At 34.1% G+C, this 18,112-nt stretch overlaps 1 protein-coding gene across 6 annotated transcripts in view; it reads left to right on the top strand.

Annotated features, from left to right (window-relative positions):
• LOC150109601 (uncharacterized) overlaps nt 1-18,112 on the top strand; it is a 426,121-nt gene that overhangs the window by 190,580 nt on the left and 217,429 nt on the right. Inside the window, exon 1 of one of the 6 annotated variants that reach the window (XM_090413788.1) lies at nt 7,066-7,574. The exons of the other annotated variants lie outside the window; for them this stretch is intronic. Coding sequence (XP_090269914.1) covers nt 7,554-7,574 — 21 coding nt within the window. The 5' untranslated portion in view covers nt 7,066-7,553. Of the gene's footprint in view, nt 1-7,065; nt 7,575-18,112 lie in introns of those variants that run through there. 6 annotated transcript variants of the gene reach the window in all.

The raw sequence follows: 18,112 nt of genomic DNA, 5'->3' as shown, positions 1-18,112 counted from the left end.
ATTCTTTCAGGCAATGCCGCAGTGTTTTCTTTATGAATTCTTTCGTGGATAAGAAAGCTATCTTTATTTAGATTTAAAAAAGATGCAAAACTTAGTAATATTTAATGAAGTTATTTATTTATTTATTGTTTCATAAAAGGATAAAATAGATAGCACAAAAGCTCATTATTAATACACCGTGTATATTATTGGCAAGTAGCATGTGCGTACTTGAAAGTTGACTGTTTTTCCTCCAATAAACAGGGGGGGGGGAAAGAAGGTAAAAGAAATATGTGAAAGTTAAAATATATAGGAAGAAGGAAGCATTTAAAGAAAGTATGGGAAAACAAAGAGAGGTGAGGAACTTGAGGTGGACGAAAAAAAATTCAGGAAGCAGTGGGAGGGAGGAAGAAGGAAGCATTTTAGGAATTTATGGGAGGAGGGAAGAATAAGAAAAGTGTAAAATAAGAAGATTATGCTAATCAGGGAAAAATAGGAAAAGATAATATATGTCACCAAACAAAGGAAAAGATCTGAGCAATGTGTTTTTTAATCACCCAGTAATTGGTGGGGTAGCAATGTGACGTTATTAAAGATTGTTTCCCATTGCCTTATTGTCTGTTTGTAGATATGTGTATTCAGGACCAGTTTGGCTGTTTTGCGGAAAAGTTCCAGTTTCTGGGAGAAAAACCCCACCACCGCCATATGAGACCGGATAACTGACCTTTGATTGCAAAGTTCTGATAAAAGTCGACTCCGGTCTATGACAGGGAGGGCTCCCTCTAAACCAACTGAGCTACGGAGGCTCCTGAGCAATGTAATGTTAATAAAAGATAAAAATGAAGCATCCTGATAGATGAGAACGCAAGTAGGAAAAATGCAAGGAGTAAGTACTTTAAAGAACTACTGAACATATAAAATAAAAGTGGTGCAAAGAGTACAGAAATAGATATAACAAAGAAGTGAAGAGGACACTAGGGAAAATGAAATTCTGGCAGGCATGTAAGCCACCTGGAGTTGTAATTGAAATGATAAAAGTCCTGTGTGAGAAAGAGACAGAATTTAATGGAAGGAGAAGGAAATTGCAGGGAAGTGGAAGAAGAAAAGAGATTAATTTTATCAATTATACTGGACCAACAAATATAGAGGGAAATGTTAGTGGAAAATTGCTGAAAGCATTGAAAAAATAGTATAAATTAAAACTCGGATAGCTTAGACAGTCACATGAAGTTTGAACTTTTTATCCCGTAAAGGTAAAAGCACAAAACTGATCAATGAAGGTTACATACACCGATCAGTTGTACCAAGAAAATGTATTCCAGAAAAAAAAAAAAAAAAAAGAAAAGACATATTTAGCGTGACCAATCTTCCCGGATTCTAATACATTGCCCCCTTCGTAAATGTCTGGATTTTGAAAACAGTCTCGTTTTCAGAAAGTAGTTCGATGAGCTGAAGCATTTCAAATAATTACATTAAAAAGTGTAGTTAACTGGAAAGATGTCGAGTTTTTGCACAATAGTTTCACGAAGGAGAGTTGCTAGATAACCAGTTATTCGACGAAATTTCATTTTTGAAAAGATAATATATCTGCTTAAAAAAAATTCAGGAATTGAACGAAAATAAAGTAAGAATTGGTTCCCCTATTATACTAGGTATTTGTTGATCTGCAGAAGGCTTAAGGCAGAGCGTCAAGCAATATGACAAGTGCAAACAATTTCTATTGCATTTCTGAAGGTTATTGACAGAAGATAACAAAATAAAGATTGCTTTAGGATGTATGGTATGCAAATGATTCGTTCAACCAGAATCAAACAAGATCTATAAATATTTATAGAGTGGCAAGAAAAAGTGTAGTTGACTAGCAAGATGTAGATTTAAAATTAAGTTGTCTATTAATATTAATATATAGAGTATCATAGGAGGAATACGCCAGGCTTCATGATTGTTTCCTTGAACGATTTTAAATAAAAAATTTATGTCGATATGGATCTGAATCTGGACAGGTGGGAAGATGTGATCATTTTACGATTGTGACTGTGCATGTATCGTAGTCTAGTCACGTAATCTAGTTTTATATGCGTTCTCGAAGCATGCCAACAGTCTTTCGTTGTGTGTTTAACTGTGTGCTTTTTACTGAAAACATGCTAGATAAGTTTTCATACTAGGAATGCTAACATCCCCTTCAGTTATGGTTTTTGTAATGCAACCGCTAGAACTTCTGTTGAGGAATACCAATGGCGAGTTCCAGCATAATCAGATTTTATTTATTTCTTCATTTTTAATATGCACTGATCCGCGCGGTTAGCCTAGTGGCTTTGCGCTTCGCAACCATATTCCTGGGGAAGGAGTGTCCTAGGTTCGATTCTCGTCGACGACGTGAGGAGCTTAAGGATCTGCCATAGCCAAGTTAGCCGGTCTTGGGCAGCACAAGACCGGCTAACTTGGCTATAGCTGGTCGAAAAAACAGTTTTTTTTCGACTCTGGGGTTTTTCATATACAGTCACGAATATCGCCCTTAGGGGATGCCGCAGAGAAGTGGCGAACCGGCTGCATCAATACACCAGTAACCCCTCATTAGGAGGGGCTAAACCCGTGTTAGGAAAGACGAGAAGGATAGGATAGGAATGTCCACTGACATTCAGAAATGTCTACATGACTAGAAGGCAGACATTTTTAACAACTATTATAAGAGCGAACATGGAATTTTTTCAAGCCATTTCCAATCTCCAATAATCAGAGGGGAGGTGGTCTTATATAGAGACGAGATTCATTTAGCACCTAAAGACATTTACAAACATTTATCCTCACTGGAATTCGAATTCACAGCCTGCTAATTGGAGAGTGGATACGCCAACCACTCGGCCAGTCAGCCAACATCTCCTTTTTCAATTTGCGTCCTAAATGATATTAAAACATTTTGTAACTTTTATTTTATTTTATTTTTATTTTTTAACAATTGCCATTCTCTTGCCGGTTATATACATGTTGATATACACGTTTTGCTTATTATAATATTCAAGGAATTAATCTCTGAAGTGTAGCAGATTCCTTCCGGAGCATCCCTTAGATATAGATTTGTGTTCAAATGAATCCTTTAGTATACCGTAAGGAGGATGACTCGATTTTAGTGGTTTTAATGTGAGTAACCTTTTCAAGTGCTTTTGTATTTAAAGGTTAGCCGGGTGCACTTTCCCCCCACAAAAAACTTGGCTTTTTCGTCCCGAAAACGGATAAGTTGACCTGTCAGATAAACATTATTTACAAATATAACATTTATGGAGGCAAGGATTAGCCATCTTATTCCGTCGAATTTGAACTATAGGACTTTGCAATGTTTTACATAATGCGTGCAAAACTAAGGATGGGAATAAGAATATTGTTAGATATTTATATTTGATTTCTACGTATGTAACACCTTTTTTTTAACTCCATTTTTCCTTAAAAGTAAGCCATCCATTAGTTACAGTAAGAACATGACTTTCAATCTTGCTGAATAATCCAGAGCTAAAAGGTCATCAATTACACCTCTGAACGATAATTGGTAAATCTGTTTTCCAGTAGAGGTTCAAATAACTTTCCAAGTTATTGGAACTTTTATTATTCGAGGTCAAGCGAAATTTAGGATGCAGCCATTGCCACCATCTGATGTTAACCTCCGATTACTGATTGTCAATATCCATGTTCCAATTACTAAACATGTTTGTGTTTTGACGGCCGGCAGTTTGGTAACCTAATTTCCTATCCTTGGCAAATAAGCGAAATATGCCCACGCTGTCAGTAATTAATTTTTAATTATTGCAAGATTAATATGTCGTTCTGGACAACTGTTCAGCTTGCACATACTTTAGAGCAGTATCATATGTAAGAATTCTTCAGGCGATGAAAGAGGAAGCATTGTAACGGTTTCGTCTCAGTAAATTACAACAGCATGAAACCTACTCAAACCATCTACTGGATAATCCCTCCTCACTAGAATACGCTAATAACTGGGAATTCTCTGCAACGTCTCCGACTTCAGATATACGGTAATAATATTTCAACTTGTTGGTAATTATAGTATTGTAACTTTGTAATTTGAATAACAAAACAAATAATAATAATAAACAACCTTATCATAGTTATCACTTTCTTGCAAGTGACGTACGTTATGCTCTAACATCTAATATTGCCCAAAATACAAAACAAATTTTACCCTCAATACTCACAATGCTAACAGAGGAAGCAAATAATAATAAAATATTTTTTTTTTGTCCAAAATTTCCTAATGATTCCATGTTTTAAGTCTCAGTATTTCGTTTATTATAAATTTTTTTTAAAAAAAAAATTATCATTGGAGAAGACAGATGGGGAAGGACATGAGATTTTTATGTTTATCGAAACTTGTTACGCTTATCGAAAGGAGGGCTGGGTTATAAAATTTCAGGATAAGAAATATTGTCTTAGAGGGATTTTTATAACAGTCTCACAACACTGCTAACTGTGCTCAGAAGATTAGAAGATCCTTTAAAGCTCCTAAAAGTTTTGTGGGTGGGGGACTCTTAGTATTTGTCTTTTATTAATATATTTTGAATTTATGAATTAGTTATGAACCCCCCCCTCCCCCGAAAAATATGGATTGGCAATTCCCAATCTAACCCACGAAATGTTGGAAGGTATATAAAAAAAGGTTTTTTTTTTCATTCATTTATTTATTTTTGTATTATTTTATGATAAAGGACCCTATCCTCGACATGTTGAAAAACTCACATTAATACTTATAGATTAGAAGGATATTATTAATCCATTGATGTTAAAGCTTCTCTAGCTTAAGAAATTTACCAGAGTTTATGAGAATATAACCTCCGGAATATGAATTGCCTTAGATCGGCACTACTAAATTTCGAAACTTTTAAAGTTTCTATCTTATCTGGCTCTAACATCAGTGGACTAATAATATCCTTGTAATCTATAATTTAGTATGCCATAATGAAGCCTCTTAAGTTCTTTATTTTCAGTAATTTATTTATGCATCTTGCTACCGAAAGTTCATTTATGAATAATATAATTAACTTTCCAGCATGAGATTGCTATGGTACTGAATTAAGGGCTCTTGCCCTCTTTAGGCCTCTGCCTCGCTGATGAGAACCAATTGTTCGAAACAGCAATCAGACCAGTGAAACTTGAACGACCCAATTGTTCGAAACAGCAATCAGACCAGTGAAACCTGAACGACCCAATAAAAAGGCGACTATATGAATTCCCGGGCAAAGTCCATGTCTTTTAAGTCGTGCCAGTCCAAGGCATTTCCTATGTTGAAAGTCGCATTCTTATAAACTCGCTGGTAAAAATCGAAACATTTTAATTTTTTATCTTATCTGGCTAAAATCAATGGATTAATAATATCCTTCTAATCTATAATTTACTATGCCAGATTGAAGTCTCTTAGGTTCTTTATCTCAATAATTCACATTAATACTTTCGGAAACTAAATATTTAATAACCTGTGTCCCAGGTTATCAAATATTTAGTTTGATAATCTGGTTTCTCTGGTTATCAAACTATAAAGCAGGTTTCCCAGGTCCTGGGAAACCTGCTTTAGAGAACTAACATGGTACTTTATCAAACTACTTGGTAAGGTCTTGAATAAGTAAGCTGGTAGTCTCATCCTGAATGATGAAGATCATCAGTTACCAAAGGGCTTTTGCAAACATTACCTTACAGGGGGGGGGGGATTTGAATCCTAAGCTTGTTGTTTGCAAAGTGGAGATGCTGCTGTTCGGCCATTAGGCCAATAATCCCTTTCTGGATACCAGAAAGTGTTTTTTCATAACACTTCTGGCCAATAATCAGGATGGTAATTTCTTATCGATCGGTACATGCCATCCGCAGTGGCGCACTCAGGATTTAACCTTTGGGGGGGGGGGGGCGAGTTGAGTAGGCGTTTTGCGAATACACACTACACATCGCATACGACCTATAACTGAGCATCTGCAGTGATCGCTAATTCATTAGTAGCACACAACATAAATAAAAAAAAAATGAATTTTAATTAGGAAAAGATTTTTGGAAATTTTTCTAGTGTTTTTTCCTTTTCTTTGGGGGGTGCCCGAGCCCCTTCCCCCCCCCCCCCTCTGGGTGCGCCACTGGTCATCCGTCACTTTCACAAACATCTTATGCTATCGTGCGATTCGGATGCACAGTCCGCAAACAAATTTTAAGGGGAGGAGTTCGTATCCTGTGATGAACTCCCCCACTTGAATGTATCCCCTAGATATATATGCGCCTTTTTTACTTCCGGGCATTCATTCCTTTTACAAAAGTTAATTCAACTCCAATTAATTGTAGGAAGGTTTAGTTGATGTCCAACCACGCATAATGACGTTCGGACCTCGGTCGGAAAGACTTGAGTTTCGAATTCTCTCGAATCCAAATTTTGAATTTTTAAAAAGCATTTTCAACTAAAAGTGAGGTAGGTGGTCTCGTACGAAGGTGGAATTTTTTTTTTTTTTTCCATCCCGGTAACTGTTTTATTATTATTATAAAATTATGTAACACCTCCAGGGAGTCCAAAGACTCATAGCAGTGTGCCAACAGCATTTTTCCTTTCTTGCATGCAGGCAAACCAGTCCTATGAGACAGCCAGTGTCACCAATTAGCATGCATGCCAAAAACAAGGCAACACGCCGACTACAATAGAGGATTATGAAAAAAAAAGGCAAGAGAAGAGGACGAATAAAAAGATTGAAATACATATATAGATACATACATATATAGAGTTACGAAGGCCTCATGCCTAGCACTTACGTGTTTAATTCCGAACTTTGGTTTCGAATGTCACTTGGTTTAAAACCAAATTTTTACCCAGTTTTACTAAAGAAACTAGTTTACTGTATTCATATTCACATTTTGTGCTCCCAAAAGAGTTAGAGTTTTTACGTGTATTAAGTTCACAACTGGCCCAGGTCTGTAGTTCCACTTTTCCACATGTGGCGTCACCTTCTGTCACACGATATTTCTGCCACAAGCAGCACGTGATCAGCTATTTGTTAGCTTTCGCATCAATACTGTAATCGTGCGTTGTTCCAAAGGGAAAGAATATATAGCAGGATGTGCACGACAATGCAACTTAAATATATTTTATATGAAAACTTGGCGAAAATTTAGTAGTGTGTATATTAGGAAGTATAGTAAACTAATCATTATGATCTTTTGTGAACGATGAACCAGCAAATACCATTAGCTTTTCAATGTGTGTGTGGTTGTGCTAAATTCAGCTTGTGTTATTCTGAAATGAGTACATACAAATCGTATATGTGATTTTTTATTTTTTTTTCTCTGCACTTGTGGATAGAGGAAAAGGACCGGCCCGCATATTAAATAAGGGGGGGGGGGTTAAGTGACACTAACAAACTTTTCGGTATTAGCCACTTTGGACTATTTTTTTTTTTAACAAAATGATTATTTTGATTGGCGAAAAGGTGCATTATTTACAGTGCACCTTTTCGCCGTATGCACGGACAACTGAAAAGTAGAACTTCTATGTTATTTCAGCAAATTTGATGTTGTAATGCAGATTGAAATAGTTTCTTTCAAGAATGTTGTGGGAAAGAAAAAAGGTAAGTAATGAAAAGTAATAAAAAAGTTATCAGTAAATAAAGTAATATCTTAGTCATTAGAGTTACAATTACAAAATAAAAAAAATATCGCGTAACCGCTGAAGTCAACTACACAACAGTTGCGGTTGATCCCCATTGCGTTCGAATTCCTTTCCATTTTATTTAAGGCTGTTGTAGGTTTTTTTATGAATGTTTCTATGCATTATTTTGAGACTGCCATTTTACAGATCTCTTCATTATGTTGTTACCATTTATGGCAGATTGATAAGATTGCAAAAAAAAAAAAAACCGTGGGAAAATTTACCGTTCAGGGGTAATTAAAATCTTACCCAATTCCCTGCTAAAGCCCCTGATTTTAATTTTACAGTTTAAAAAAAAAACTATGTAAAATCAATGGCTTAAAACTTCTATATAAAAAGCCCTTAAAACAGGGCTTAAAACCTTGTATATACAAATTTTCATACATATATAATTACAATCGCATATGTGAAAAGTTGTACACAAGATTTTAAGCCGTGTCTGTGTGCGTGCGTGCATAGTTTGCCTGAAAATCATGGGCTTCCTTGTCTTAATCCGCATTTATATGGGGCGGAAAATTTTGGATACTGGAAATTTTGCAGCTGGAAATGTCTCCAAAAGTCCCACCATATCATTCAAACTTTTCCCAGAGTACTTATATATATATATATATATATATATATATATATATATACACACACACATATATATATATATATACATATATAAATAATAATTATTATTATATGAGTTTGGGCCCTTCACCACAATTCCTCGAGAAAAGTATATTTTTAAAGTATCTAGAGTGCCCTAACATACCACTTTTTTTTTCATTTTTTTTTTCATTGATTTCTCTGTTGGACTTAACCAAAATCCTATGGAGTAATTAAAAAGAGAAAGTAAACATTAACCTTCTATACCTGTGTCAATTTTATGACTCAACAGTTGCCATGCATTTTCCTCCTAGATTTTAGGCGATTTTAGACATACATCCATAGAGTTTAGGAATGGATGCCAAAAATGCATAAATTATTAAAAAAAAAAGCTTTTAATTCTAGTTATCTTTTCAAATATTTTAAGCCATAAGTACCGATCTTCTGCTTGAATTGAAGTGCCTAAATACTGAGGTATCTTCTGACTAGGCCTACATGGATGCCTACTCAGAATGAATAATACCAGTATTTGGTGCATTTCTAAATGCCATTGGTATGATAGTATCAGAGTTGTAAAGCTAACTTGGGCCCTAGTATAAACATTTTTCTGAGTGCCTCATCTCTGAACATGCATGCTTATGAAAAATGTTACAGTATTGTTCATTTCTTAGAAAATGCTAATTCAGAAAAGTAATTCCCTGTTATTCCTACTGTCTCTGTGTGTGGTTCTTAAATAAAACCTAGCTTCTCTGCAGCATGGTTGTGGCCTCTAAATCACAAAGATCATAAAAATATATTCACTAAATCTTTGATACTATTTTCAGATATAGGAAGGTTTTTTTTTTCTCTCACTGACTAATTTCTGAAGATTTTTTCTATAGGGCTACCAATTTAAAAGAATTCATAATTTTAGTAGCATTTAATCAATGAGTTTCAAGTGAATTAAGTTATTGCATATATATTATATGTGTGCACTTCATGTCTGAAACTTGACATTGCAGATTTATCTTGTAATTTCGGTTTCATTTCTGATTGCTTCATTGTTAGTTTTAGATATAATTTTTGGAATGATAATAATTGAATTTTTTGAATGGGTGTTATAGACAATATCCTATAACACCCATTCAGATGCTTATAGACTTCCATCCCCCATCCCCTTTTTTCCTGTTTACCAGTGTCTGCACTCCACACACTTTCAATCTGTCCTCACAATCCACATTCCATAATCTTGATATTATCATTGTAATTCTCTTCTTTGCACCATTTACATTTGGTCTTCTGGGTTCAGAACTTCTGAACCCAGAAGACCAAATAACATTTACACACAGCAGTCTAGGTACATTCATATCAAGATCTTGTAAAGAGGCAAAATTACCTCCTTATCTTTACATATTAGTGTTTGTTTCATCATGGCAATTATCCTCTGAGTTGTATTTGCAATTTTTATGTTTCAATAAGGAATTACCGCGAGTAGGCATATTTAAATAATTATAATATCGGAATTAACTCATAAAATATTATTTATTAGTGTAATTTTCACCTGAGTATCACAGACATCTTCGGTGCAAAGCTGACAGAACAATAACTGACAATTCCAAAAGGCACCACCTAAGTAGCTAATGTAAGATAACTAAAAAAGGTCATTTCCTAACTCATTAAAAAATAATAATAAAATAAAAAACATTAAAAAAATATTATTTTATATATATATATATATATATATCCATCGTCAGGCTAGTCCCCTGACATGGAGAACATAATTCTACTTGTAAGCTGACAGAAAAAGATAATCGAATTGAATCTATGGGAAATGACCCTGGAATGGAAAGGGTAAAACAAAAATGGAAATGACAAAATATAATACACATAGCAAACTGGAATGTAAGAGGAATAGCATATAAAGAAATAGAATTAGACCAATTATTAAATGAAAGAAATTTTAAAATAGCAGTAATCACAAACAAAAAAGAAATTAAAAGGAACTATGAGAACCGAAAATTTTAATGTGATATACAGTGGAGTCGACAGAGACCAAAGAGCACAAGCAGGAGTCATGATTTGGATTCATAACTCCCTTTCAAAACAGTTAAAACATCATAAATTATGGAATGAAAGAATAATAGAAGCTAGAATAAAAATAGATAGAGGCTATTTAACAATAAATGGTTTATATGCCCCAGAAGAAGGAGGAGAACAGGATAATATTGATTTTTATAATCAGCTACAAAACATACATAATAAAATAAATAAAAATGATTACATAATTTTAGCAGGAGACTTAAATGCAAGAATTGGAAACACGAAAATTAATAATAATATAGGAATACATGGAGAACATACTCTAAACAGGAATGGTAAAAAATTGATTGACTTTGTAGTTTACAATAACCTAAAAATAATGAATTCCTTCTATAAACATAAAGACATACATAAATATACTTGGGCAGCAAGAGGATGGAAATCAATATTAGATGATTTTATATTAAATGAAAAGACATCAAAATTTTCACTAGATGTTAGAGTTCACAGAGGATATGAAATAAGCAGTGACCACTTCCTTGTTAAAATAAAATTAAGATTACCACTTAAATGGCTACAAGTAACAAGAACAGAAAGAAAAATTGAAACATTTGTTTATAAAACTAGACTATTGAATGACACAAATGTACAATGGCTATATGAACAAAGAATTAACCAATATCTAGATAAAATAAAACAAAATGAAGAAATAGAAACAGAATGGCTTAATATAAAAATGATACTAAATGCAGCAGCAAATGTAAGCTTAGGAAAGACCAAAAAATTCAATAAAAGGAAAATATTGAAGATCTGGGATGATACAATGAAAGAAATAATCAAAAAGAAAAAAGAAGCCTATCACAAATCGTTTAGATGTAAAAGATGAAATATTATATAAAAGAATAAGAGCCATAGCTAAAAGAGAAGTCAGAAAAAGATATAGAGAATCATGGAACGAATTTGTTTCTAATTTAGAACATGATTTATATAAAATAAGATCCAACGTATATAAGATTTTGAAACACTTAAATGCAGATACCAAAGAAACATAAAATTAAACACCGAATTGAAATGAGAATTTGTAAATTACCACACAGAATTGTGGACAGACAAATATTTTAAAAAAGACAGCTGGCAAACAATTAACGAAAATGAAAAGGAAATAACTAAAGAAGAATTAGAAATCAGCCTGAAAGAAACAAGAAACGGAAAATCACCTGGAGAAGATAAGCTAGGTTCAGAACTATATAAATATGCAGGAACAAGATTCAAAGAAAGATTATTATTTTTAAATAAAGTTTATTCAACTGGTATCCCCCCAATAGAATGGAAAAAAGCAATTGAGATTCCTATCTTTAAAAAAGGTAATAGAGATGACCCTAAAAACTATAGAGGTATCAGTATAGTAAATTCCTGTTACAAAATATATAGCAGAATCTTAAATAGCAAACTAATGAAATATTCCAAAAACTTTATTTTAGAAGTACAGAATGGATTTAGAAAAGGACAATCATGTATAGACTCGGCCTTTTGCCTAAAATTAATAATAGAGAAAAGAAGAGAATACAATTTAGAAACACATATTGCATTTATTGACTTTGAAAAAGCATTTGACAAAGTTAAAAGAAACATATTATTTAACATATTAAAAGATAGACAAATACCAAATAATATCCTAAAAGCTATCACAAGTATATGACACCACTCGTCATACATAACCCACGCATAAAGTCATTCGCAATTATGGCCCTCCTTTTAAACATTTCACTGTCATACCATGGCAAAAGACTAATCATTCTAACTCTCTCACTCTTTTCTTTTGCTACCTCAAACAATTCATTCAGGTCTTCTATCATTTCCATTTTATCTCCTTTCAAATTATTCGTACCTGCCACAAAAAAGGGGTAATGGGTTTACAGTGATACTACTGGACCTTGCCAAGGCCTTTGATAGGTTACCACATGCAACCCTAATCAGTAAACTGGAGCAGATGGGGATAGATATAGGGTTGGTGAGATGGATAGGAAGGTGGTTGAAGGAGAGATACCACAGAGTGGTTTATGCAGAAGTGGAGTCTAAAAGACGGCTTGTGACTAGTGGTGTGCCGCAGGGCTCTGTTCTTGCACCACTGCTTTTCAATTTGTTCATGAATGATATAGGAAAGGATTTGAGAGGAAGTGTTCACTTGTTTGCTGATGATGCAAAGTTGGGTAGAGCAATTGTGAGTTCACAGGATGTCAAAATTTTACAGGATGATTTGGATAGTTTGGAGGACTGGGCTAGGAAAAATGGATGTCAATTTAATGTGGCAAAGTGTAAGGTTATGCACTTTGGGGTGAAAAGAATAGCAGCAGTATATCGCATTGGTGGAACTATACTCCAGGAGATTGATGAGGCCAGGGATTTGGGAGTGTTGGTGGATAAGGAGTTAAAGTTTAGCGGGCACATTGCAAAAGTGACTAAATTAGCTCATCAAATCACTTGGCTTCTGAAAAATACTTTAACATGCAGAGAGAAACAAGTTGTTGTTCCTCTGTATCAAGCCTTGATAAGACCCCATCTGGACTATTGTGCCCAGTTATGGACACCAGGGTTTCTTCGTGATGGGGGGGGGGGGGGGGGGGAGTGGAGAGGATCCAGAGACGAGTGACCAAGATGATAGCAGGTCTGTGGAATGAACCTTATGAGAATAGGTTGAAGATTTGTGGGTTGCAGAGATTGGACGATAGGCGAAGGAGGGGTGATATGATTGAGACATTCAAATTACTGAAGGGTTTCTATAAGATTGATCCAGAAGATATTTTTGAAAATATGACTGGTGGTGGGAGGACTAGGGGCCATGCATGGAAGCTGGGCAAGAGCGTGGGTGACAAGGGAGTTAGAGGTAGGTTTTTTACTTGGAGAGTGGTGAATGAGTGGAATAAGCTTCCAGAGTCTGTTGTGGGTGCTACGATCGTGAATGAGTTCAAGGCAAGGTATGATAGATACTGTGTCAATGTTGTTTTTGACATGATGTTAGGGCCTCCCTCGATGAGTCTGTCGACTCCTTGGAGTTGCCCAGAACAATAACAATAATAATAATAATATATGAAAATAATCAAATACAAATAAGATTAAATCACAAGCTATCATATACGAAAGAGATAAACCAAGAGGGTCCGACAGGGATGTCCCCTCTCATCAACTCTTTTTAATATCTACTTAGATGAAATAATAATAAAATGGAATAAAAATTTACATCAAGGAATTAAACTTTCTTCTACAGTAAACTTAAACACTCTCCTCTTTGCTGACGACCAAATAATAATTACAAATTCTGAAGATAACTTACAGAAAGCTATTTTAGATCTAAATAAGATAGCCAAAGATTATGGTATGATAGTATCAACAGAAAAATCAAAAACTATGGCCTTTAAAGGACAAGATGCATGAACTTAAATAGTAATAGATAACAAGATCTTAGAACAGGTGAATTCATTTAACTACCTAGGATGCATAATCACATATGAAAATGAAAAAGATATAAACATAAAAATTGCAAAATATTTAAAAATGACAGGTGTAATTAACTCAATATTTAAACCAAACCTAGTTCAAAAACAAACCAAACTAAAAATATACAATACATTAGCCCTACCAGTCTTAATGTATGGAAGTGAAATCTGGACAATAAAACAAAACGACAAACAAAGATTAACAACAGCAGAAATGAAGTTTATGAGAAAAACTGCAAAGTATACCTTATTTGATCACAAAAGAAACAAAGAAATTATGAAAGAATTAAACCAAGAACCAGTAATAGAAAAAATTAAAAAATATAAACATAAATGGATGGAACACGTTCAAAGAATGAAAACAGAACGATTACCAAAACAAGCCTTAAAGTACAAGCCATTAGGAAAAATAAAACATCGTTAAATCGTCCTCTTAAACGATTCAACGATGACTTCTAAGGCCGGAACAGGCCATGCTAGGCCTAAATCCTTGATACGCATGATGATGATACACACACACACACACACACACACACACACACACACACACACACACACACACACACACACACACACACACACACACACACACACAATTAAAAAAAAAAGAAGAAAAGATTAGCTGATTTAAAAAGTACTGTCTTCCACAAAGGGGATAGACGTAGACCGTCACATCTGCTTAAGTTAGGAGAGTGAAGTAAAGTTTCACGTGTTTCTTTATAAAGCTGTTCCATGAGGAACCGACTTTTGTGAAGGACTCTTGTCTTGTTCTAATGAACTCGTATCTTTAGTGTTGATGGCATGCTCTGCAAGTCCAGACTGTTCAGGTTCAAGGTATTCAATATAAGACTTGTGTTCTTCTATCCGAATAAAAGCAGATCTTCCTATTTGTCCAAAATAAGATAACCCACAAGAGCAAGGAATCTGGTAGACACCTGGATGATTGTGATGTAGAAGCTTGTCGTTTGGAGAAGTGAGGAAGGTGGAGATTTTTTTGATTGAGCAAAAGGCAACAAAAATATTTAGTGGTTTTAAAACTTTTGCTATGCGTTCGCTAATGCCTTGCACATAAGGAATAGAAATACGAGTTATTTCTTCTGTATTTGAGGAGGTAGAGATACCAAAACTGCTAAAAGTTCTTTTGATGAACGAATTCTTATTACCATTAGATAAAAAAAAGTTGAAAAAATATGTTGCAATTCTTTCTATAATAACTAATTTGAATAACATAAGGAGTGGGCCCGATGAACCAGTGTTTTAATAGTTCCAGTGTTTTGACTTGGATGGTGATGAGATTCAGCATGGATATAATTGCCTCTATGAGTCTTCTTCCTAAAAACAGAAAAATGTAGGCTACCATGTGGTTGGCGAAGAATTAAAAGATCTAAAAAGGCTAACTGTTTATTTACATCTTCCTCTAGGGTGAATTTGATCCTTTGAAGTTCATTTAATTTAGAGAGAAACTGTCGTAATTTATAAGAAGAGACATTCCATATAGCAAAAATGTCATCTACATATCTGAACCAATGAGTAGGTCTAGGTGAAATGTTGTCAAAAATATGTTATTCAAAGTACTCAATAAAGAAATTGGCAATTGCAGGAGAAAGAGGATTGCCCATTGTTGTTCCTTCAATTTGTTGATATAACTTGTTTTTAAAGGAAAAATAACCAGAATGTATTACAAAATCAAATATTTTAACAATGTCTGAAGGAAATTCTTGTTGTACTAATTCAATGCTGTCAGATAAAGGAACATTAGTAAATAATGAAACATCTAAACTAATCATAATATCCGATGCATTCAATTGAAGATCCAAAATTTTACTTTTGAAATTCAAAGTATTGTTTATATAAGTAGCAGTTCTTCTAGTTGAAGAAGTGTCCAGCAAATTCCTTGCTCTTGTGGGTTATCTTATTTTGGACAAACAGGAAGATCTGCTTTTATTTGGCTAGAAGAACACAAGTCTTATATTGAATACCTTGAACCTGAACAGTCTGGACTTGCAGCACATGCCATCAACACTAGACATAGAGTTCATTGGAACAAGAGTCTTTCACAAAAGTCGGTTCCTCATGGAACAGTTTTATAAAGAAACATGTGAAAGTTTATTTCACTCTCCTAACTTAAACAGATACAATGGTCTATGTCTATGCCCTTTGTGGGAGAATAGTACTTTTTAAATCAGCTAATCTTTCCTAACTTTTTTTTTAATTGTTTGTGTATATATATATATATATATATATATATATATTATTTTATTTAATTATTTATGTTTATTTTATTTTATTTTATTTTATTATTTTTATTATTATTTTTCAATAAGTTAGGAGGTAAAGGTTTCACGGACCAATGTGCAGTTTTGGGGAACAGTAGCCAACAAAATTTGGTTCCTTGAACTAGCACAGACGTCTCGATATTCAGAGTTTCCTGTGCTGAAACCTGAGAGTACACATAGTGTGCGTAATATAATGTGTATTGTTTGGTTGCAGTCTTGATCGCGGTGAGGTGGAAAGCAGTGGCAACAAACTATAAATTGTCTATATTTGAGGAGAGGAGAGGGAGATTGGTGAGATGACAGAATGAGATGGAAATCATACGAATTTGAATAAGTTAGGAAATTTAATGACCTTTTTTAATTATCTTACATTAGCTATTTAGGTGGTGCCTTTTGGAATTGTCAGTGATTGTTCTATCAGCTTTGTACTGAAGATGCCTGTGATAGTCAGGTGAAAATTATATTAATAAATAATATTTTACGTGAGTTAATTCCGGTATTGTAATTTTTGTAATGTGGTTTTTGAACATCAAATTTCTATATATCATAACCCCAGGGTCCTCAACCTCATAAGTTTCTGGTAGCATAATCCCACTACTATAATATGCTGCTGGAAACATCATATTGTATGTTTAAACACCAAATTGTATAACTTTGCATTTACTAACATTGAACTGACAGTCATCATTATTTGCCCAAATTTCCAGCCTATTCAGATCATTCTGAAGTGATGGATATTAGCAACAATCCTGATTTCCTTTCCTATCCAATTATTTGCATGATCAGCAAATAATTGAATATCTCCTGTCAGGTCTGATCCCTGGGGTGAACCACTAGTCACCTTAATTCACATTGTGGAGGAAATATAAACAAAAAGATGATCAACATTGCTTATGAGCAGTGCAAAGTTCAAGCCAGAAGGGTGACTAGTATGGCAAAGAAGGCTAAATCCGATTATTACAGAAAATTAGCTAAGCAGGGCAAAGTAAATCCAAAAGAGTTTATTTGCTATGTTGCAAGTATGATTATGGAAGGGTAACGTTACTCAGTACTGTAAAAATAGTGTCTACTGTGCCATTGTAATATATATCATACTTAATTTCTTTACGTTTTGAATCTATACTTTGTTCGAAACATATACTTATTTATCTTGTTTATCTCAACTCACTTAACTTTTTTATACTTAATAGTCATGACTCCATCCTTCTTAATCCATTGCTTGATTTAGTCTACTACAGTTAATCCTTTCTGTCAATTAGACTCCCCCCTTTTCTCAATGTCGTAAATGCTAAATCACTTGTACCTAATTTTTAGAACTTAGGAATTGCTTCTGGCTGGAGTCAATCCCTTTGTCTAAATAGTAAGCATTTTTCTATATTGATTTCTGAAAAATTTATTTATTTATTACGACACTGCGCCATCAGAAATCGCAGATAGGACTTCCATTCCATTAGAAAAAACACTCAACAAAGCACGGAATTATCTTTTACACTTATCACCATATCAAGCAACACAATACTCTATTCTTCAGTCATGGCTACTTATCTCCCTAGGTCACACAGGTTCAGTCTTTTTATGAGAAGTGCATTGGTATGTAGGAATCAGGCAAGTTATTTGACAAACAAAACAATTTATTCATGTTAATTAAAGTACAATAAAGTTAACATTAAGCACACAATCTGTTTCCCAACTTGATACTCCTCAGCAATATTAACTTAGATCTTAAATTATCCAATCTAGTTCAGCAATTCTCCTTTAAGTAAACAGACTAAGGCAATACTTGTGCCTACACTTAAGTCATACAAAATAACAGACCTACACATACTATACCACAGGCAAATTTTGGACAATAAATAACATTATGCACATTAACTTTTACCTTATAACAACGCTATCTTGTCTCACACAACCAAGCAAGTTAATTCTCAATGGTTAGCTAATTGCCTTCAGTCCTGAAGTAATGCTAACAAATAAAATCAGCTAGAGCAATCTCTGCCACAATTTCTGCCTCTAGTTAAATCACATATAATAGACCTTATTTGGTATTTAGTCATCTCGTCCACATCAGTAGATCCTTG

The sequence above is a fragment of the Typopeltis vanoorti genome, chromosome 2 (genome assembly GCF_054136105.1).
Source record: "Typopeltis vanoorti isolate ZY-2024b chromosome 2, IOZ_Tvanoo_1.0, whole genome shotgun sequence".
Taxonomy (NCBI): Eukaryota; Metazoa; Arthropoda; class Arachnida; order Uropygi; family Thelyphonidae; genus Typopeltis; species Typopeltis vanoorti.
Note: the sequence above shows the minus strand (reverse complement) of the source record. Positions and strands in the feature narration are given on the sequence as shown.